The sequence below is a fragment of the Suillus fuscotomentosus genome (genome assembly GCF_016647785.1).
Source record: "Suillus fuscotomentosus strain FC203 chromosome Unknown F5891scaffold_57, whole genome shotgun sequence".
Taxonomy (NCBI): Eukaryota; Fungi; Basidiomycota; class Agaricomycetes; order Boletales; family Suillaceae; genus Suillus; species Suillus fuscotomentosus.
Genome location: NW_024539569.1, coordinates 333,190 through 355,250, shown reverse-complemented (window position 1 = coordinate 355,250; position 22,061 = coordinate 333,190). Strand labels below are relative to the sequence as shown.

Below are 22,061 nucleotides of genomic sequence, written 5' to 3'. Positions count from 1 at the left end.
TGTCTACCACTATAATCAACCTCTATGTCTGCATGAGGCACAAACATCTGTGGACGGGAAGTCAGTAATACTAGAGCTTGAGGTCGTGCCAGCCATGGATCAGCCCCAGCTTCCTCGCAGTCCCCCCAACCCTCCAACATGAAAGTAACATCAAATACGAAGATCCCAGCAATCTACTGGGAGAAACGGTACTCAGCATGCACCTCTCGCCTTATTGAGTGGTGCAAGGCCAATGATGAAGCTCGGATCAAGCTGTTCTCTGACTCACCCAAAGATGCAAAGGAAGAGGGTCGACCACGACAGCAGATGTCCACCCAGAAGAAAAACCATATCCAGCAGCTGGCTGCTGCTGATTTTTACCAACTGATGAAGATCCAACCATTCATGCATTATATGAGGAGCACCCACTTAGCTTCATCAAACCTGTTGAAAGTCGGTTCATCTCATATGTCTACTATCATTTGGTTCTGGATCTAGTGGCGTGATTGACTAGATTTTTTAGGCTTCGAAAAAGCACAATGCTGTCAACAAAGGCCTTGGCCAAACAGGGGCTGGAGTCAAGTCTGTCGAGGAGCTGGATGCAGACCCTCGTACTAAAAATCTTGTTGGTACATGCATTTTTTCACCGTTTGTTAATGAAGTCCTGAGATCTGGCGCTAGCTCAGCTTCTTCTGCAATTTCCATGGTGGTCTGACCTCCATGGATGGTGGAGGACGAATCCATCCTACAATACAGCATTTTCGACAGCAGACCCTGGTCAAGATTTTGCCAGCGAGGCACTCGAATTTTTTACTGGAGCTCCGCACGATGAAGATAAGGGTAGTGGTGAGAGGGATCTTGACGATGAAGATCTAGAGCCAGGAGAAATTCTTGAACAACCACTTGGTGGGGGGGAAACACTTGCTGGAGCTTCGTGTCCACCAATTGAAAGTGATGATGACCTCTACAGTGACCTCAGCCATTCGAACAAGCCCTCATTTTTGCAGCATCGTACCTCTTCTTGCATCCCATCACCTCAAATTTCAGTCACCGATTTATCGTCATTAGATTCACCAAGTTCGACAACATCACCATTGCCCCCCTTAAATCTTTGCCTCAATCACTACAGCCTTTCACCTTCATATCCTGCTGTGGCTCGACCAACTAACACCAATCAGCCTCCAGATATCTCACTGGACTCGCCACCAAGACATACTACTCAGATTCCTTCACATGCAGTGTCACCAGACTCTCCACCTCCACATGCTAACGAGGACAACTTCTTCACCGACATGGAGTGTCAACCTGAGTCTTCTGGTGGTGACTCAGAGAGGATTGAGGATGTGATGAAGTCATTGACTATGCACTCTTGTAAAGCTAGTTGCAGTGGCCTATGTGGTCGAAGTCCAGCCACCTCTCACCGTCCATCAGCATCTGGGTCTAATACTTGTTCAGCATCTGTCACGAGTTCCAAATACAAATCATTATTCATTCCTTAATTCTAAGTCCTTTAAGCGCCCAGTCACAGCGCCTGTTCCTAAGAATATGTTTACTATCAAAGAAGTTCCTATTATTGCGTCTATTGTAGAATTACCAGAGTCACGTGATCTATCAGACAATGCCGAAGATGTTGACGTCATGCCTCGCGATACTCTTGGAATGTTCCAGAGTCTTACTGCGGCTGCGGCACATGTTATGACATCATAGTTATATATAGAATCGTACGATACCTTTAATTATTCTGATTGGTTAGTTAGTTCATACTCAGTTTCGATCTCAGTTTCAATATGTGTATATAGGTAGCTCATCATAGTCAGTAGTTCTTTAGTTCAAACCTCTTGTATCTCCAAGTGAGCAATACCAAGACATACCTGCTGCCCATCTCCTCTTTGTGATTATTCTGTTGTTTGAGTCCTAGTCCCTGCCCAGCGTTAATTCGTTATTGGGTTGTGACAGCATCAGAATCTCGCAAGCGGCCACGCGATTTAGGAGCAGAGCTTACGAAGAAGCTAGCTGATGCCTCTGACTCACTCCTACTCCACATGCCGGATAAGTCGGATTCCAAAGCCTCGAGCAAGCGGATGAAGTTTGACTATGCTAAGTTTTCAAAGGAGTTAAAGGCCCGTGAAGCTCATGCTGAGCGTGAACATGATGCACGCAGATTCATTGCTACTCATAGTCATGAACGTGCCATGTCCGAGGACAAGACAAGGCAACTGGAGTTAGAGATCAGACTCGAAGAGGCCAAGTATCGTCACTTGGCAATGGAGCGTTTTGGTATGGACGGTACTACTGATGATGACGCCAATTGATCTTGTGCTTGTTCATGTCTGTACCTGTGTCTGTTTTCATCTTCAATGCTCGTTATTCTTGCTAATTATATCCTTGGTACTTGCAATGCTGTACTATGACTACATGTTATCTTTCAGACTCGTTCTCGATGTGCACTGCACCTAAACTCTGCTATGAAGCAAGCGACCCATCAATGTGTTCCAAAAAATTTGGCCATCTGTTCCGATAAACCCCTCATCACCACCACCGGCTTCCTCATCTATGTCTCTATCTCCTTGCCCTTGCGACTCCTCGCAAAAGTGTGGATTGGTACTTTTCTTTCCTAGCTCCTCCTCAATCTCGATAATGAGGTTGTGAAGAATAAGGCAACAACGGGTCCACATGTTTGCATAGTTGAGGTCTTTTTGTGATTGTATTTGAAACCTAAGCTCACGAAGTGATTGGAACCGTCCTTTGAGGGAACCATAGCAATGTTCCGAATGAACACGTACCTTCATTTTAGGTATGAGCATATATGCAGGTCTCTGTGTGCTCAATGACTTACTTTCGACAGGTGTGTATTAAATTTTTTTTGATCAGGCCTCAGACCACCAGCTGCAGGGCGTTTAAAAGGGACAACACACCACATACGTGATGCATAAGCCGATCAGCCCAGATCCACTCATCTGCTCCCAAAAAACTTTCAGGATGTCGTGCAATTCATGTTCTTGAGAAGGCATTGGCATCATGGAGACTTCCTGGGACCCCTATCACGTAGTCAACGATATGAAGGTTGTGAGGCATGATCACAATCTAATGTAAGGTTAGTATTGAATTTTCAATTTTGTTTCTTGATCACTTACCTGTGCTGACAGTGAGTAATTCGATTTTCTGTCAAAGAAACCTTCTCCGTGCCATCCGGGCTTCTGGTAAACATTGAAGGGTGTGCCATCAACACACAAAAATCCGCCACGCCATTCCGGACATGTACGCTCTTCTACCCAGTCCTTCGCACGATCTATCTCAATTTGATCCTTAGCTTCCAGCGGGTCGAAGTGAATAACATTGTCATGGTGCTGCAGGATTGCCACCATAACATGCCGGTAGCAGTTATACACCGTCCCGACCGAAACACCTGCCCAGTCACCCATATCTTCAGCTGTTGCCACATTTCCATAGTGGCTGGCACCATTCGAAAAAATCGCCAGCTGAACAGGAACAGGTAATTGTGTGTTGTTAGAATTATTGCAGAAAACCGGATGATGGATGATTTTATTGACGAGTTCAATGAAAATGTTGGGGTCGACTCGGAGTTTGCGACAAAACCTCTGAGGATTTTCTAATCTCCACTCATTGAGTAGATGGAGCTGCGGTGCATGTGTGGCTTTGGGCCGAGAAATGAGAGTACGTGCTTTTTCAACTTCATCTTCAAGTGCTTGTATTGTGTCACTGAACTCGATAAAGACTCGGCTACTGAATACAGGCCTGGAGGCGTCTGTGGAATTGGAGGACGGCATAATTTCATCCCAGATGGAGTCAAAGGACATCCAAGTATCAAAAGAGTTGGTAGAACTTATGGAGGAAATGGATTCCATGCTGATGTTCAATGATATATCAGACTCAGAGCCAGAGTCAGAGCTAGACTCTAATTCCGCCTTGTCGTCAGATTCAGACTCGCCAGTGATCTCACTTGATGAGTCATCGTCCATTAACATATCTATTAGTTCGAGGTATTGAGCAAGCTGCATGCTCTGGTTGGTTTCTCGGAGAGCCTGAAGTACCCGTTTACGTTCTGAAATGTGCATCAGGATGAAAGACGAAGGGTGACACCGTGAAGGATCAAGCTATAGGCTTATTGATTTTCTATTCGAAACATTCTATAATCAGATTGATCACTGACATGAATATTTCATGCGGAGCTCGAATATTGCCGCAGTGTTTGCAAAGTTTGAACAAGTATACCTTTGACCTTGTTAGACTTTACTTTGAAACCCATTAATGTTCCACAAGGTTCCACAGAGCAATACAAGAACTACAAGGCAACAAAGTAATTACATCATAAATAGAATTATAGTACTATACGAAGGTCGAAGAAAAAAGCTCTACATATGTTCTGCCTCTGTCCCGTTATGCGAACTTCAGTGGGCCCAACTCGAGAATTTTTAGATGGTGTGAATGCAAGCCTAACTCAGGCAAATATGTGAGTTTAGTATGAGGATGAGGTGCCGACTGTCTGTAGACATACTTTCAAAATTCACAAATAACAAAATTGAGGACGAATACTCACTGTTGTGTCATCTGAATGACTTCGAGTCATGGACATTGAGATACCAATTTTCTTCCACTCCGTATGGAGGTGTCCAACTTCGAGCTCTGCCGTCAACAAATGAGAACTTGCAGCCTGGATGTGCTGATGCCAGATGCTGAGAATCACCAATTGGTGTGCCAAAATGCAGTTGGCCAGGTACTTCTCAGCCTCACACACCTTTCGTTCAGCTTTGGCAGCTGCAAGCGCAAGATCAGAGTGTTCATCGCCTTCTATTTCTCCGTCCAATGGGGCATAATCACTTTGCTGCAGAATGTGAGTTCTGGCAAGTAAAAGCAAGCAAGGTACTCACAAGGTGCAGTGCGGTAGGGAAGTTCTCATCCTTGATTGATGATGCTTCACCAAAGTCAAGCCGATAGAACACCAATTGATTCATGGTTTGAAGAGGTCTTTGGTTGCGTGGCTCATGTGAATGTCCTCTGAGACTTGGAGAAGGGTATGTAGTACTATGGAATGTTTGAAATACCGCATCACATTTGTGTTGGGGGTTAAAGGCTGCAGTGCGATACTGATGGGGCATCATAACAGTGTTAGTTGAGTATCAACAAAGTTTGTGTGAATATTTTGATATCTTCGATGTCACTAACATGCCCAAAGTGCGGGAAAACATTTGCGAAGGAGAGCAGCATCACTCGACACCTGAGCCAGCCTCGATCCTCATGTCATAGTCATATGTGTGACATTGTTGATGTTTTGCAGTTCGCGGAAGTGATTCCTCCCCAGCATCGCACAGGCAATCATACCAACAGTGTCCTGGAAGTTCAAGATGGGGATCACTCATATGATAACATCAATAATGAATTCGGAATGTTTGGAGAATCGCTGGAGGAAGAGTATGATGGCATGGGGGCCTCTTACTCTCAAGACAGCTCGACCTTCTTGTATTTATTTGACGCCGATGAATATGCAGAATGCAGGGTAGACAACCTCTACTATCCTTTCGCATCCAAAGAAGAGTGGTAAGTTGCCGATTATATCCTGTGCTTGTCCCTCAGCATGGCAGCAATAGATGAATTTTTGAAGCTTTCAATGGTGTGTATTCTTTGCATCCTCAGGCTGGAGCATTGATACATCAACCACAACTTACACTTCTTGTTTTCAGGTCCAAGGATTGCAGCTTTCATTCAAAAACACCAAAGAACTACGAAGCCATGCTGAAATGCTCCCTAGCAGACCAAGCTGGAAATGCCAGACTATCTCCTCCATCCATCCTACCAAGTCTCCAATCCGACTCTTTTGGAGGGACCCTGTGGAATGCTTGGAGAGCCTTTTCAGTAATCCACTGTTTCACAACAAGCTTGATTTCATCCCTCGCTGCATTTACAAAACAGCAGAGCAGCTTTTTCGTGTATATTTGGAATGGTTAATGGGAGATTCTGCTTGGGAAATGCAAGTAAGTACTGATTCTGCTGAATTTTGCGTCATCTCACCATATATCTTGCAGACACGACTTCCCAGAGGCGCTACAGTTCTCAGCACCATTCTTTCATCTGACAAAACTAACATCACCACCATGACTGGTGCCAGGGTTGCCCACCCTCTTCTTCTAGGCCTCACCAATATCCACATGTGTACCTGCACAAAACTCTCATCTAAGGCTTTCTTGCTCACAGCTCTCCTTCCAATTCCAAAGTATCTACATCCCAATCAATGAATGTGGGGCATGCTTGAAGACCGTCTCGTCCATGAATGCCTTTCGATCATTTTAAAGCCGTTGATGAAAGCTGCTGAAGTTGGGATTATGATGTCCGATCCGGTAGGAAATATCCACCATTGCTTTACCCCTCTCACAGCATACATTGTTGATACCCCAGAGGCGGCCATGCTTGCATGTGTGTATGGAAAGACCTCTCCTTTCACCATGGCCTTATATTTGCAGTTTGGGGATAATTTCCAGCACCCTGCTCATACGCGCTCCATCACTCTTGGACAGCTTGCTAACATCATGGTCAATCCTGATGACCTGGAGGCTTATTTTGAGGCTTGTGCTGACTCGCAGCTGAACGGCATGTATGCACCATTCTGGATGGATTGGCCACTCGCAGATCCCTCCATCTTTCTGACGCCAGAATCATTGCACCATTGGCACAAAGAATTTTATGACCACGATCTTCAGTGGTGTATCATGGTTGTTGGAGCTCAGGAACTGAATTTTCGGTTCTCGATATTACAGCCGACTACTGGCTATTGCCACTTTTCTGGCGGAATATCCAAACTGAAACAAGCTACAGGTAGGGGTCATCATGATATTCAGCGCTATATTGTTGGCATAATATCCGGTGCAGCCCCTCGTTGTTTTATCATTGCGATCCATGCGCTCATGGATCTTCGTTACCTAGCGCTGTGTCCTGCACCCGATGATGATATCTTGGCATGTATTGACCGATCTTTGTCAACCTTTCACAAACACAAAGACATTATCTTGACCTTAGGCACGTGGATGGGCACAAAGAAACCTATTTAAAATTGGCATATTCCTAAGCTTGAGCTCCTACAGAGCGTCACATCCAGCACATGCAAAGTTGGCGCCCTCATACAGTGGTCTGCAGACGCTACCAAGCATGCACACATTTCTGAAATCAAGGAACCTGCCTGGCAAACAAATCATAATGATTATGACCCGCAGATCTGTCGCTACCTCGACTGGGAGGAGAAGTTGTGGCATTTCGCAATTGCCACATCGCTCAAGAGCCATCCCGCATCCCGTGATCCTAATTTTAGGGCCGAAGACATTCTTGAGGAGGATGACCTGGACGATGGAGATGAACAGGAAACAAACGATCCATGAATGGCACTCCTTGAGGAGATGAACCACACTTGCATTGTGACCAATTATTTCCACAAAGCCAGGCAAATGGCTACTGTGAGACGCGATTCCAGTATCCTTCCTCGAACATTTATTGCTGAAAACACTGCCATCCACCTCAACTACAGTCCATCTCGCACGAGAGTCAAAGTTGATGATGTCAGTACTGACTTCAACCTACCGGATCTGCATGTTGCGCTTTCGGGCTTCTTACAGCATGATGCGAGAGAGAGAGAGGAATAGTTCATGGGGTGGGGGGTCCAAGACAGAGACTGTTGATTGATCGTCTACCAATCCTTCCATTCGACTGCGTTCAATTATAGGACACGTTTCACCTCCAGCACACGTCTTTTTTTCCATAATCCCAATATCGTGTTGCTGGCTCAAACTATCTATGCCTCTCCTCCTGGCCCTGGGTGGCCAAAAGGTCGACGGGACGCCATCCTCGTCAATGTGGATACCGCATATCATTGGCCTAAATCAGGTCTATCAGGTGAGTCCTTTTTCATCATATATGTCAATGTATATAATCAACACACTTTCCCAAGGCCACACTATCTGCGAATTATGCCTCATAATGCGCCCAATCCATCGTCGAGGTTCTCGTATCGCTTGGCAAGATCAGTACCTTTGTTATGTGTGGCGTCTGAACAGTGGCCCCTGCAATCCTGCCACTGGGATGCATGTGTTGAAGCGTGCAAAGCATGCAGATGGTACCCCTATCGGTAGTATCATTCCTCTTTGCCAACTCCGTGCATTTATTAGTATCATCCCTTGCCTGGGGGATGTGGGGGATGTATGATTGACTTTGGCTACATCTACACATTACTCCCAAGAGTTTTTTTTGAACAAATATTTTGATAAGGACTTTTATTACGCACTTCACTGTGCTACTACCCCCAATAGTTAGCTTCGGATACCATTGCTACATACTGTTTCAAATGCACACTAAGGGCTCTTTGAAAATGAGCTGCAGAACACGTATCACATGCTATAGTATAAACCGGGTAAATGCACTACCAATTTTAATATTATCAAATTGATCAATTTCTGTATAATTTACTAAAAGAACAACTTACTGAAAGAACAAGAGCACCACACCGCCAGTGACAACAGGACAACAAATTGCCCCCCATGTCAACATCTTTCACCAACTATCTCCTAGTGGCTGTCAGCACCGTCACGATCCATCCTGTATGTCGCACAAAGGACGGAATGGATATACTCATGAAAAGTGAGTTGGGCCTGCAAGACCAAGATCCCCGGATTCTGTGGGAGGAGGACCTGCAGCCTAAGACCTCCATCCTTAAAATCCTCATTCCTCTATCAAATTTCAATAAATCGGAAATCAAGAGGATCACTTACATCAAACAAGTACCGGGAAGCCAAACTCAGATACATGGGGCTCCCATTTTCAATAAGGAATGGCAACTCAAGAATGCTTTTCAGAAGAAACACAAGGTGCCAGCTAGGTGTTCCCAGTTGCAGGCAGCTCAGACTGAGTCGCAGATAGATACTGACATAGAAATTGAAGGGGATTCCATGCTAGAGATGGAGGGCAGCTTGGGGCAGCAGGCTTTTGTCAAGGCTGGAATGAAAAGAGAAAAGCCTGTAGGACAAACAGAGGAAAAGAATTGGGAGCGTCTTTTCCAGGCGGTATACTATCACATACGCAAGCTGCTCAAGGAGCAAGTCCAAGAGTGCAATGTTGATGGATTGCAGCCCTCGTCATCGCAGTGCTCGGGAACCTAGCGCTCGCACATTTTACCCTTCACAGAGATAGCAGATCTCTGGTACTGGTCTTCAGAATTTGCCACCAATCCCATACCAGATGCTACCAATTCACAGAAGCCTGATCTCATCCTCCTGGATTACAGGCTCAGAAAGTTCAGTTTCTCGCAAAAGTCCTGGAAAGACATCCTCACAGGAGTTGAGATCACCCAATCTGACCTCTCTGTCAATTGCAAAATACCTTTGTTATTGAGGATTACTACCAAGGGCTATCTGATGATGCAGGAGCAACCATGGCGTCATTTCATCCTACTTTTTAGTATCTCTAAGTTTAAACTTTGTGCCCATTATATGGATCACTCCGGCATGGTGATCTCAAAACCACTCTTGATTGTTACATCCCCTGTACATTTTGTCAACATGTTGAATACCATCACTTTAGCAAATCGCTCTTCCCTTGGCTTTGATCCAACAATCCATATCTGCAACTCTTGCAACACCATTCCAACTCGCGCTAATTTACTGAGCAGCTTTGATGCTATGCTTCCTGGGGCAATAGGCTGTATTTATGACAACGATGGAGATGTGTACTGGATTATGGATATTCTATGGAAAAGCTGTGGACTTTTCAAGCGTGGAACCATCTGCTATTGCGTTCGAGACAAGTTTAATCAGGATTACGCACCAAAGGATTGTTGGGTCAATGAGGATGTCAAAGACGTCGAGATCCAGCTTCTCAAAGCGGTCAAAGGCATCCCAAACATTGCTCAACTCAAGAAATATTGGGATGTGCTTTATAATGGGAAGCCCGACTCCACTTCGCACATTCGTAGTCATTGCTCGACATTCAAATTCGAGAAAAAAATTCATCAGTGTATTCTCTTAACACCCTGTGGGGTGCCATTGACGCACTTCAATAATGTACCTGAGTTAATCGGGGTTTTTTGTGACCTTATTGTTGGTGAGTTTCTTTCACAATCACCTGATGTCCTCTGTAATCACCATGAATTGTAGCCCACAAGGCAATGGTAGGCCGACATGTCCTTCACGGAGACCTCAGCCCTAACAATGTTATAATTTACGAAGGAAAAGGCTATTTTATAGACTTTGACCATGCAAAGTTTCTCAGTGATGATGGGAAAGCAGATCCAAGTCCACGCGGTACTGTGTGTCACAATGTCGCACTTATTTCTGCTGGTGTTAACCTCATTCTTTATAGGGAACTGTACCATACATATCCTTTCACATTCTCCGCCTAATGGGAGATGGCCTTTTGGTCCAAAATATGCCCTGCAACAATCTCGAGTCACTTTGTTACATCCTGTTCGAATTCACTGTGATGTATATAAGACTGAAGGGTGCACTGGCCCCCCGACCTAGTGAAGAAGTTTTGCGATGGGATGCCGTTCGGAGGTGGGCACTCTCCTATGAGAAGATGACCCAAGATGGTCTCGTGATCAGTAGTATTTGGAAGTGGGAATTCATCCATGGTATGGCTGACCCACTGCTTATCACCCTGTACTTTATCCTCTGCTGCCCCCTCCTTGAAGAGTGGCATTGCGAGATTTCTCTCGCAAGTACTCAGTCAATTCCCGTGTCTCACAATAAAATCTGTGATATTCTAACACAGGGCATAAGTACGATCAGTCAGCAACTTGCTCAGATACCTCCTCCTGCACTTCCAGCACCTCCATCTGCACCAGAACCAACCATCACTCCATTTCCTCCTCCTGCATCTACATCACAGCAGGTTGCAACCATTTCTGCATCGCAGACAGTACCTCCTGTACCACCATCTGTGCCTGCTGGTGCGCCAACTGTCGTGCAGTCGCTTCCTGATCTTTCCTTAGCTGTTTGTCACTTGAAGACGGTACCTGTCAAATGCTAGTTGACTGGTTCAGGGTGTCTCTTGTTGAATACATCTGTAGAGCGCACTGCATCTGAGTCTGATATCTCATATTTTCTCATTTATTCTTCGTTTAATCATGAGCTCTACCTAAATCTTGTATTTCCGTAGTTTTTTCCTTCATCTTCCACCTGTCCTTCGTCCTCCATTTGATCTTATATTGTTATTTAAATGTAGTGCTTTGCACAATATACTGTTCCTCACTTACATAAGTTCCTTTATTATATTTCAGGATGGTCCAACTTCCAACTTTGTCAAGTTCACTCCATGCCTCCCAGGAAGAAAGCCAGGTGCACTTCTCCTACACAGTCCTTGAGTCCCCACAATTTGAGGATGAGGAAGGTCACTAACACAGCACCCGAAGACACTGACACTTCTCAACGGCGAAGCAAATGGTCCACACGAGGTGTTGGTGGTCATGTAGCACAGCTCAAAAAAGCTGGAGAGATCTTAATGGCCCCAGCAAGGCAATGGAAGGGAAGAGGTACTGTCAAAATAAGTGACTCAGAAGTCAATCCCATGGCACCTTCGCAGCAGCTCAAGAAAGGGAAGAAAAAGGTGACTGATTCTTTTCAAACTACCTCAGCTAACATTCTTTTAGGCTGACACAAATTCGCTGCCTCGCCCTGTTGAAGACGATGGCTCACAATCAAACACTCAACATTGTCAGCTGTTCCTACGTGTGGCCGGCCCTGATGATAGGTTTGGATTTAAGTCATCTTCCACTGACAAACAGGATCCCCGGGAGGCAACTCAGCCCATTGGTTGCAGCTCTAAGAAGGCTGTAGGTGAATCCTTAGAACGTGAGGTGAGGAAGGATAGAATGTGGAATTTGGATGAACGTGACGAGTCAGAGAATGACACTGATGAGCAGGATCACAATGATCAACCCAGCGAAGATGAAGATAGTTTGTTGCAGGATACGCAGGAGTAAGTCATACCTCGTATCTTTTCCTCAAGTTTTTATTTCTCCTTGTCCGCTCAAGGGCTCCAGTCGACCACATGGCCTTATATGGTGATGAAGACGATGAAGACAGAGATACTCACATGGATCCCGACCAGGGGGATTTTGACAGTCAGGTCTCGGACGATGATACTCATCATGAAGCCACAGACACTTTCAATGTCCTTGAACGCCATCAAATGAAAAATGGATGACATAAAGCTCCCTCCCTGACTCATTTAGCACGTGCATGTGTTTCATTTTGCTTATCATGCACAATTACTGATATGTGCCCCAGTCTTCTCGCAAACACAGGTCCACCCATCTACATGAAGCTGGCTCGAAGTCTCATCAGCATTCACCCAGTCAGGTAAGTTCTTGTGACTTCGGGTCTGTTGTTTTAATTTGTTGCATTAGGGATCTCATCACCTCTCCCTCAAATGAGCATGCACTTCTTCCTCTTCCGGGCGCTTGGCCCTTGGACATGCGCCTCACAGAGCACAATCTGAATAAACCACATTGACCCATGTGCGACCAGAGTGTCCACCTGCACACCTCTCTGTTACTCGTTCAAAGTCCCCTCAACGCTTACCTCATTCTTCCTCCTTCCACACACTGTCTCCTCTTCAGCGGTCTTCAACTCAGTCTATGGTTTCTTCCAGTCACAAACTGCCCTCCTCTCATAAACGGTCTTTGTCACAGTCTCTGCCCAGAGATTCTGCTCAGCCAGATCAGACACCTTCTCCTGCTCCTAGTTCAAGCTGATCTCACTCTCATAGTGTCTCACCTGTTCAATGCAGCAAATCTGGAGATGGTGTGCGGTGCGCCAACCAACAAGGTAACCCCTCAAAGCTTGGCTTCTATCCAGCATCTTGGAAAGCTTTCCTGCAGGCAGCAAAGTTGGAAATGCAGTTGCAGGTAGTTTTATTGCATCCTCTTCCAGTTCATCAGGATGTGGTAGTACTGGCACAAGAAGTTTTGGGTGCTGTATTATGGACATACCACACGAAGAAGGTGAAGCTTGACAAAGATAAGTTGCCCTGCACTGTCAGACATTGCTCCAATTTGATGTCCTTGTAAAGGTTATTTTCTGGAGTATAAAGTGCTGATGTCGTGACTAGTAAGTACCGAACTTGAATATGAACTTCGCTGATGAGCCAACAGCTCTGTGATGACCTGTTCACCTTTCGTATGTAACTCAAAAAAATCATGATATCTATTGCGAAGCAATTATACGGCATATTTTTGAAGGGCAACTCAATGCACAAGGAGCGCGTCAGTGCAGCAGCAGCTAAGCTCCTTAAGACCGGTGAATATCTTCGGCTCCCTGACTCTTCTGAGGTCAGTGGCAACTTCATGGTGTGCGACAATTCATTATTGACGTTTACAGGGAAAATATACCAATTTTGTGTCACAGGTTCTCAAGGAAGCCTGCCTCAGTTTTTACTATGGCAATGGTAAAAAAGCGCTCAAGCTAACTGATGAATTTCAACACCAAATTCCTGTCAACAGCCTTATCCTGGTGGCCGCGGTTGTAGGCTTTGCCTTAATCAATTTTTATATTCCTCGCTGATCAATGCTTAACAGGCGAAGGGTGTTCTCTCCGGCTTCTGCAACAGTGGTACTGACAAGGTGCCTGACCTTACCGCTGATATGTGCAGGGCTGACTTCAACATACTGCAAAAGTCCATCAACAAATTGATGGACATTCCTGAACGTCGTGTGGAGCTTGAAGAGATGCTGAGGGAATGGGCCGAGGAGGGGATGATAGGTGAACTTCACAATGACTCGGACAGTGCAGCAGACAGCGAGGATATCAATATCATCATTTAGTAGATTTTATGAGCCGTTACAATGTCGTTTGCACAGCATGTTTGATCTGTCTACAATAATCTAGTCTGCCTGCAATGTCCAGTTTGTCTACATTGTCTAGTCTGTCCAGTCTGTCAATATTGCGCCTTTGTGTATGGATTGTAAGGCTTTGTGACAGGATTGTAAAGAAGGCACTTAGCTGTGGGATTGTGCTGTTTGTACAATTCTGTACAATTCTGTACAAGGTTTCACTAGTTTGCTGATGTAGTAAGTGCTAAAAGTATGTATTGCACCATTTATTGATTAACAAGGCATCAGTACAGTTCATGGCTTCAAAAGCAGTTGATCGCAGACAAGGGAGAAACCACCATTGGACAGATACAGCGCTTAAGGCAGACATGGTGATTCGAGCCAAAGTGGAGGCAGAGGAGGTGGAGGCGAAGGCGGAAGGAGCGGAGACCTTGCCATGGTTCTGGAAAAGAGTGAGGAGGTGGTTTGAGGGAATCAGGGTGGCTGAACATGTCTCTCGGTGAGGGTAGTGTGACTGTAGGGCATGGTGAGTGTTAGGATGTCCTACAATCAATGAGAACTTACTGATAATCTTGATAGTGACATCTGTGACTGCGATCTGTAAATATATTCAGTGCGAGGCCAATCGGGCCCCCAATATACATTGTGATCAGTCCTGATGCCCCAATAGACAATGAGACAATGTTCATCCCCCTCTGATCCATGTTGCTCTCAAACGATCTTTGGGACACCACACTGCTCTGTGCTTTTCAAGAATGTTAGAAACACATCAACTCTTACATTGAAGACAAACATTCGCTGCAGTGAAATTTGATGATGTTGAGCACAAGAATTATTTGCTCGAGTGCTTCATCGCCATCATCTTGGCCAAGGAGTGGGAATGCATAGGAAAAGGTTGCAGCATCAAATGGAGTTTGTTCTGATAGCAATCCCAGATGATAGAGATCGCAGATGATAGAGATCGCAGACGATAGAGATCGCAGACGATAGAGATCGCAGACGATAGAGAACGCGTAGCATAGATAGTGTTAACCATTAGAGCTGATGCAAGCATCTACATCTCACACAACTTGAGAACGTGCACTAGTGCATGGTAAATGCACTCACAACCACAAATAGGTTTGTGAACCACCAGCTCGTGTTGATAGGATGAAGACTTTAATCTCTGAATCCTTTGCATTGAACTGCTGTACATGCAAGGCACGCTCTTCTGTTTCCATACCACTGTGAAGATGAAGATACTTTCATGATATCTATGACCTTCGTCAATTAGGAGAGTATGAGGACCTAATAGACACATACAGCTCAGGTGATTATAGGGTGCGACGCACCCTGTGAGTTGAAGATCTTGGGAAGGAGAGATTTGAAGAGAGCCAAAAGTTTGGGAAGGTCGTTCTGAAGGGGGGTACTGGTAAGGATGAGGCAATAGCGGAAATGATAGTATTGTGTGAGTGTCTGTGTAAGTTCATGTGATGTGACCATTGGCAATGGACTGAGGATTAGATTGAAGACCCACCTCTATCGTGCGTGGCGGTCAGGACACTATCTCGAAGGCATGATGATCAGCATATTTGTTGACATAAAATGAATGGAAAGTATCAAGGGAATTGTAAAATTTGAGAGAGTGAGGAATGTACTCAGAACCATCACATATTACAGTGACCTATCTCCATATAATACGAGGGAACGGACATGCATAATATCCCGTATGATACGGGCCAGCAGACCATGGGCCCAGGATAACAATATCCTTGACTATGATGGATGGGTTGGGAGGCAAATTATTCCCGATGGAGGCGGGTGGGCCCATGCAGGGAATATATAGAGTAGATGAGTGGGCCGATGTACATGAATATTAGGTAGACAGGTGGGCCGAGGTAGTTGGATATTATGCAGATGGGTGTATTAAGGTAGATGTGTATGAGATAGATGGGTAGGTACTTGTTATCACATTCATGGGTGGGCCCAGACACATATTAAATTAGATGGGTGGGCTGAGGGTATCATAAAATATTGTATTAGACAGGTGGGCCGAGGGTATTATAAAATATTGTATTATACGGGGGGGCCCAGATGCATATTAATTAGACCAGTGGGCCGAGGGTGTTGTATGGGATGTTGTATTAGACGGGTGGGCCGAGGGTGGTATAAAATATAGATGAGTGGGCCCATGTGTATCATAATTGTAGACATGATGGAGCTGAGGTAGTTGTACATCAACCAAATCAGAGGAGGTAATAAATCAAAGTTACCAAGTTCCCAGAGCATCAGGTGATCTCCTAACATGGCGGTGCGAAGCTTGTGTTGCCCTATGAGATGCCAAGTTCTGACCACCAATATCTGATGACCAGCACACTTCCAATCAGGTAGTATTTCATTGAGCAATGGATAATAATACAGCTTTGACAGCCAAAATTATCCCAGGCTCCCTTATCTGATCCTCTCTATCTCCACCCCCTATAACACCAAAGTCCGGACATCCAGCATTCAGTGTCTGATTTCCCAAGATTAACATCCAGCATGAACAGTTCTTCCCCTTCCCCTCCTGATAACATAAACATCTGGCGCACTTGGGCCCTGACTGTGACTTATGAAGCAGGGGAATATACCGAACAGAAATTCAAGGCAGAGAGGACTGGAGGAGGCCCAGTCATACCTTCCCCCAACCTAGACACTGATCTGGTGATGGCATGTGATCGCTTGGCTGATGTACTCATAAAGGCATATAAAAATCCCAGTGGGTCTTCGTGCAGATTCGGAAATTTTGTTTTATCATTCAAATTCATGCATGACAGTTCAGATGCAGATGGATATTGCAAGATATAGCAAATTGATCTCCCCGAAGGACACTGGGCATAATGAACATAGAGAGGCGAGGTTGCTTGAGAGGTGTCCTCCTGGCCATGAAGGCAAAAGGTTGGTCAATGAACCTGCCACAATTGTCGATGCATCCAGTGCCATCATTGCATGGTACCTCCCAGACGCCCTGACTGACACCACCCAGGTGTGTAATATACATTGTTACTCGATGGATATTGAATATTAATGGAACCTACAGAAGGAAATCAGGGAGGCCACCGATTTGCTCGCTCCAAGTCTCGAAAAAAGTATAAGGGCTGATGGCAATTGGCGAACTAATCAAACATTGTTCAACCGGGGCTCAGAAGATGTTGGACCAACTCCTGGATGCATCAATCTATCTCCGGCATGGTTTCAACAGGGACACAAGGTAGGATCTGATGGGATGGTGATTCTGGCAGTCATACTCACCAATCTCAAAGAATGTGTCAGATCCGGAGGTATCTGCATCATTGAAGGGACCTTCCTGCGAGAATATTCTCAAAGCCATTGCAAGGCCAGCAGCCATCGCGTCCATGGCACTCAGAGTCATGCATCCTGAGCAGTACTGGGCAGGATTGAGAACCTTGTCAAACCTTGGAAATATAGCAGTAAGCAAGGATCTGCCACAGATGCCGGAGGCCCTGCAGTACTGGGCATCCGTGTATAACACCCTCTCCATCATTTCCAATCGGGAAACCCCCCATCATTGAGACCACATGTCCATTGCTGAATGCTTCGACATTCTCACCACCATGGGGAACTATTCTAATGCTCGGATGACAATGCCAAGCCTTCAGCTGGAGTTCAAGTACAATTCTGGCTGTATGATTGCATTTTCCGGAAGGATTGTGAGACATGGAGTTTATGATGTGGAAGGGGATCAGATTGCTTGGGCATGGTATATGAGGGATGCTGTTCACATTTACGCTGGTGTTCCATCATGTGGATGGGCTAGTGTGGATGGTCCATACAGCATGTGAAAGATCAAACAAAGAGCAAGCATTGTGACCTATATACATTCCAACAAATGAATACCATGTACCAATAGTTATCCAGACCTCAATACTCAATTTTGAGCATTTGCAAAGTGATATGTGGGACTGAATAATTTGGATGCAAGCCTCAGTATTCAATAATTGGAACTTGTGACTTGACATATGGGAGTCCCAGGTGCCGGGTTACTGAGTCCCAACACCCGGACCTCAGCACGTGATATTTGAGACTGGGGGAAGATGTATAAATACGCTCGAATTAACATTTGTTATTGCCATACACATTTGACAAAACCCTGAGCCCCGACATTGTGGACTCTGGACTCGACAGTGTTCTGAATACCAAGTCCCGGATGCCCAGGTCCTGAGTCCCAAATTTCGGAGGTTGGGGTTCGGCAACCCGGAGGTCAGCAACTGTGTTGGGTGTCAGGGTATCCAGAGCATTGGAAATAGCATGTGTCAATATTTTGAGTTTCATGGTTCATGTTTCGTGGTTATGGAATCGGGCGTCAGGGACTCGGTATTGAGAACAGTGTTGAGTCCCAGGTCATGAGCTCCGAGTCCCGAGTCCTGAACCCCAGACCCAAGAGTTGCCGAGCTCCAGGTCACCGAACCCTGACCTCTGAAATTCGGGACTCGGGACCCGGGGTTCGGCACTTGGGACTCGGAGCTCATGACCTGGGACTCAACACTGTTCTCAATACCGAGTCCCTGACGCCCGATTCCATAACCACGAAACATGAACCATGAAACTCAAAATACTGACACATGCTATCTCCAATGCTCTGGATACCCTGACACCCAACACAGTTGCTGAGCTCCAAGTCGCCGAACCCCAACCTCCAAAATTCAGGACTCGGGACCTGGGCGTCCGGGACTCGGAAGTGAGATTTTTGAATGCATAGAATATGTTACATCTTGTATACAATGAAGACTGAATGGGACTACACTCCTTTGCCTTTCCTCAATTTCTCTAACATGTCAGTGTACATCTTCACCTCTCCCATCTTGGCTTTGATGCCCTGATCTTGCTCCTCCATCAATGCTTCCATGCATTCTTTAATGAACCTCAGTCCCATAAGTGGTGGAGTCGAAGTGTTTTTCAACTTCTCTGGAAGAACCAAAGCATCATCCTCAACATTAAGCTGAAACAGATAAGTCATCAATCAAGGTAATTCAGCTAAGATCTTACAGCCCAATACTGGTAGTGAGAGATGCAGGAAGCCATTATTTCATCCCACTGCCATGGTTGATCAGGGATTGTGGTGTTTCCCATCCACCATGGAAATGTATATGCAAACACAATCCGGGATGGATGTCCTGCAATTGGCTCATCATGAAATGAAAGGAGGTGGAATGAAAAGACGTCGTCCGGAACAGTGTTCCAGGTCAGCATGGGATACAACTTAAGGATATAAGCTACAGGGACCGGAAGAACCGACACAATATTCTGTGAAGCGGAGTACTGCAGGAGTGGTGTGACAAATGTCTGCTCAAATTCTTAGCATTGACCAACAAAGTCATCAGGGCAGTGGTGACATACATTCATCTCCCATTGCAGCCCGGCTTTAAAATACTTGATCCGGTCAGCAGATAGACCATTGTTGGCAGCTTCCGTCCGATATTGAGAGATGATTGCACGGACGCGCGATCCAGCCATTGCCAATGTGCAGGAAATAGTTGCAAGGCTCAGCTTCAGAGGTTGGTAATGGCTTCCGGGATTCAGAGTGCCAGAAGTGGATGCAGGAGTTGCAGACATGGCTAATACAGGACTATGACGCTGGCAATATGTCACAACCCAATAATGAATTAACGCTGGGCAGAGACTAGGACTCAAACAAAGAATAATCATGCAGAGAAGGTAGGCAGCAGGTACGTCTTGGTATTGCTCACTTGGAGATACAAGAGGTTTGAACTAAAGAACTACTGACTACGATGAGCTACCTATATACACATATTGAAACTGAGATCGAAACTGAGTATGAACTAACTAACCAATTAAAATAATTAAAGGTATCGTACGATTCTATATATAACTATGATGTCATAAGATGTGCTGCAGCCGCAGTAAGACTCTGGAACATTCCAAGAGTGTCGCGAGGCATGACATCAACATCTTCGGCATTGTCTGATAGATCACGTGATTCTGGTAATTCTACAATAGTCGCAATAATAGGAACTTCTTCAACAGTAAACACATTCTTAGGAACAGGCGCTGTGACTGGGCGCTTAAAGGACTTAGAATTAAGGAGTGAATAATGATTTGGATTTGGAACTCGTGACATTACCCCCTCTCTAGGATGAGCGTCATCGCGAATGAAACTAGGACGAATAAACTTCTTGCGCCATTCCAAAAACTCTTGGGTTTCAAACACCGATTTGTTAATTTTGCGGGGATTCAATGCCTTTGGATTTTGCTGGTGAAATTCTTGAACTTTCAACCGTGCATTCTCAAGGTTTTCCTCAGGTTCCCATGTCGCTTCTTCTATCGGATATCCTTCCCACTCTACTAGGTATTGGAGTTTTGATCTGTGCAGTCTCGAGTCTAGGACTTTTCGTACTGTCTATTCGGAATCGCCTTCTGATAAGATCTCTGGCGGCGGACAATGATGTGGAGGTCTTTGGACTAAGGTCGAGGGGGAATGTGGAGTGAGTAATTCTACATGGAATACCGGATGAATCTGATATTTTGCTGGAAGGTTCAGGCGGTAATTTATGTCACCCGTCTTCTCTAGCACTTCAAACGGACCAAGTCGTCGATCAGAGAGTTTCTTATTTGGTCTTTTCTGACAGATATTTTTGGCATTGAGCCAGACCAGATCTCCTTTCTTGAATTGTGGTGCGTCTTTTACTCCTTTATCATAGAATCTCTTCATCCGCTCATTCGCCATTCGTAGCATACTTTCTGCGTCTTCCTTCGCCTCCTTCATTACATCCGCTCGTTCATCAGCTGCAGGTACTTTAGAGTTGGAAATTGGTGAAAAAGTAAACTCAGGATTGTATCCGTAGAGTACTTTGAATGGACTATGACCCGTTACAGTGACAGAGTTGTTGTGAGCGAATTCTGCTATCGGAAGCCAGTCTACCCAATCATTTTGGTGGTAAGACGTGAACATTCTCAGATATTGCTCTACTTCTTGATTGATTCTCTCTGTTTGTCCGTCTGTCTGAGGATGATAAGCCATAGACATGTTCCATTTCATGCCTAGGCGTTTCGACACTTGTCCCATAAACTTGGAGACAAATTGTGTTCCTCTGTCCGATATCACCTGTTTCGGAGTTCCATGGTGTTTCCATACGTTATCTAAGAAAAGTTTCGCGATTCCTCGAGCGTCAACTTCCTTTTTCGTAGGCATGATGTGCGTTTGTTTCGTGTATCGATCAACGACAACAAAAATAGAATTGAACCCTTCGCTTTTAGGCAAATCTACTATCAAATCACAAGTGATTGATTGCCAAGGTCCCGCTGGTATTTCATTTGGTTTAAGCGGACCATGTGGTTGTGTTGGGTGAATCTTCGTTGCTCTGCATCTATCACAGCCATCTATGTAATCGTGGACATACTTCGTCATTGAAGGCCACCAATAATTTCTGGAAATCAATTCTAAGGTTTTGGCACGTCCAGGGTGTCCAGCCGGTGGAGAGTCGTGAAACAACTCCAATATCTCTCAGCGGATCTCTTTATCGTTTGGAACGTAAACCAGTCCTCGGAATAACACCAATCCATCCTCTACATTCCACTCTTCGACTCCTCTACGCAATTGTACCAGTGCTGCTTTTAGCATTTGTAGTGCTTTAGCGACTTCAGGCTCTCGTTCTGTGCATTGCCTTATCTTTCTCAGCAATTGTTTTTCTCCTTGCACTAGAACTTGACCTCTTTTGGCAGCTTTTACAGTAAAAAACTCTGGTTTTAACAAAATACGATCTGAATTGTCATTTTCTACCCCCCTCTGTGGTCTTCTCTCTGAGAAAGTTTATTGGCCTTATCGTTGACTACACCAGGCTTATGTTGGAGCGTAAATTCATACTCCGCCAGGAACAGACTCCATCTGGCTTGCCTTCTCGTCAACTTTTGGCTCATCATAAAATACTCGAGATTTTTATGATCCGTCCAGATCTCCACATGGTGAGGTTTTCCCTGCACATAGTGCCTCCACTCCTCCAACGCTCGAATGATTGCGAGTAACTCTTTGTCATGGATGTCATAATTTCTTTCTGCATCGTTCATTGACTTAGAGTAATACGCCACGGGGTGCCATAGGTCATCTTCCATCAGTTGAGATAGAACCGCTCCAGTTGCGTAATCAGAAATTGCGTCCGATTTGGATCGCATGTTCCACCAGTTTCTTCATGGTGTTTTTGTCCTCGTAACGGACATGAGCAAGCTGTATTTTGATGCGGTCTTGAAGTCCCATTCTGAACTT

The 22,061-nt window shown here is 45.2% G+C and overlaps 8 protein-coding genes across 8 annotated transcripts; 5 read left to right on the top strand and 3 right to left on the bottom strand.

The window, feature by feature from the left end:
- Window positions 1-138: 138 nt before the first annotated feature.
- F5891DRAFT_1193330 (uncharacterized protein) lies at window positions 139-2,291 on the top strand (the record flags this gene model as incomplete). The annotated part of the gene is made up of 5 exons (XM_041367717.1): window positions 139-432; window positions 503-608; window positions 661-1,299; window positions 1,361-1,648; window positions 1,936-2,291. The coding sequence occupies 5 exons, from the start codon at window positions 139-141 to the stop codon at window positions 2,289-2,291; spliced, it is 1,683 nt and encodes a 560-aa protein (XP_041221880.1).
- Window positions 2,292-4,456: 2,165 nt separating this feature from the next.
- F5891DRAFT_1193328 (uncharacterized protein) lies at window positions 4,457-4,952 on the bottom strand (the record flags this gene model as incomplete). Its single annotated transcript, XM_041367716.1, has 3 exons — window positions 4,457-4,483; window positions 4,538-4,822; window positions 4,869-4,952. 3 exons carry the CDS (start codon window positions 4,950-4,952, stop codon window positions 4,457-4,459), a joined length of 396 nt encoding a protein of 131 aa, XP_041221879.1.
- Window positions 4,953-5,735: 783 nt separating this feature from the next.
- On the top strand, window positions 5,736-7,040 carry F5891DRAFT_1130362 (uncharacterized protein; the record flags this gene model as incomplete). Its single annotated transcript, XM_041364514.1, has 3 exons — window positions 5,736-5,969; window positions 6,021-6,147; window positions 6,250-7,040. 3 exons carry the CDS (start codon window positions 5,736-5,738, stop codon window positions 7,038-7,040), a joined length of 1,152 nt encoding a protein of 383 aa, XP_041221878.1.
- A 1,476-nt stretch (window positions 7,041-8,516) lies between these two features.
- On the top strand, window positions 8,517-11,001 carry F5891DRAFT_1193326 (uncharacterized protein; the record flags this gene model as incomplete). The annotated part of the gene is made up of 4 exons (XM_041367715.1): window positions 8,517-9,089; window positions 9,135-10,074; window positions 10,128-10,279; window positions 10,333-11,001. 4 exons carry the CDS (start codon window positions 8,517-8,519, stop codon window positions 10,999-11,001), a joined length of 2,334 nt encoding a protein of 777 aa, XP_041221877.1.
- A 285-nt stretch (window positions 11,002-11,286) lies between these two features.
- F5891DRAFT_1193325 (uncharacterized protein) lies at window positions 11,287-12,485 on the top strand (the record flags this gene model as incomplete). Its single annotated transcript, XM_041367714.1, has 5 exons — window positions 11,287-11,577; window positions 11,621-11,949; window positions 12,006-12,094; window positions 12,278-12,332; window positions 12,380-12,485. The coding sequence occupies 5 exons, from the start codon at window positions 11,287-11,289 to the stop codon at window positions 12,483-12,485; spliced, it is 870 nt and encodes a 289-aa protein (XP_041221876.1).
- Window positions 12,486-13,171: 686 nt separating this feature from the next.
- On the top strand, window positions 13,172-13,795 carry F5891DRAFT_1193324 (uncharacterized protein; the record flags this gene model as incomplete). The annotated part of the gene is made up of 3 exons (XM_041367713.1): window positions 13,172-13,303; window positions 13,353-13,496; window positions 13,550-13,795. 3 exons carry the CDS (start codon window positions 13,172-13,174, stop codon window positions 13,793-13,795), a joined length of 522 nt encoding a protein of 173 aa, XP_041221875.1.
- A 1,314-nt stretch (window positions 13,796-15,109) lies between these two features.
- On the bottom strand, window positions 15,110-15,286 carry F5891DRAFT_958896 (uncharacterized protein; the record flags this gene model as incomplete). The annotated part of the gene is made up of 1 exon (XM_041375597.1): window positions 15,110-15,286. One exon carries the CDS (start codon window positions 15,284-15,286, stop codon window positions 15,110-15,112), a length of 177 nt encoding a protein of 58 aa, XP_041221874.1.
- Window positions 15,287-18,581: 3,295 nt separating this feature from the next.
- F5891DRAFT_1193322 (uncharacterized protein) lies at window positions 18,582-19,396 on the bottom strand (the record flags this gene model as incomplete). The annotated part of the gene is made up of 3 exons (XM_041367712.1): window positions 18,582-18,782; window positions 18,830-19,126; window positions 19,181-19,396. The coding sequence occupies 3 exons, from the start codon at window positions 19,394-19,396 to the stop codon at window positions 18,582-18,584; spliced, it is 714 nt and encodes a 237-aa protein (XP_041221873.1).
- Window positions 19,397-22,061: the final 2,665 nt, after the last annotated feature.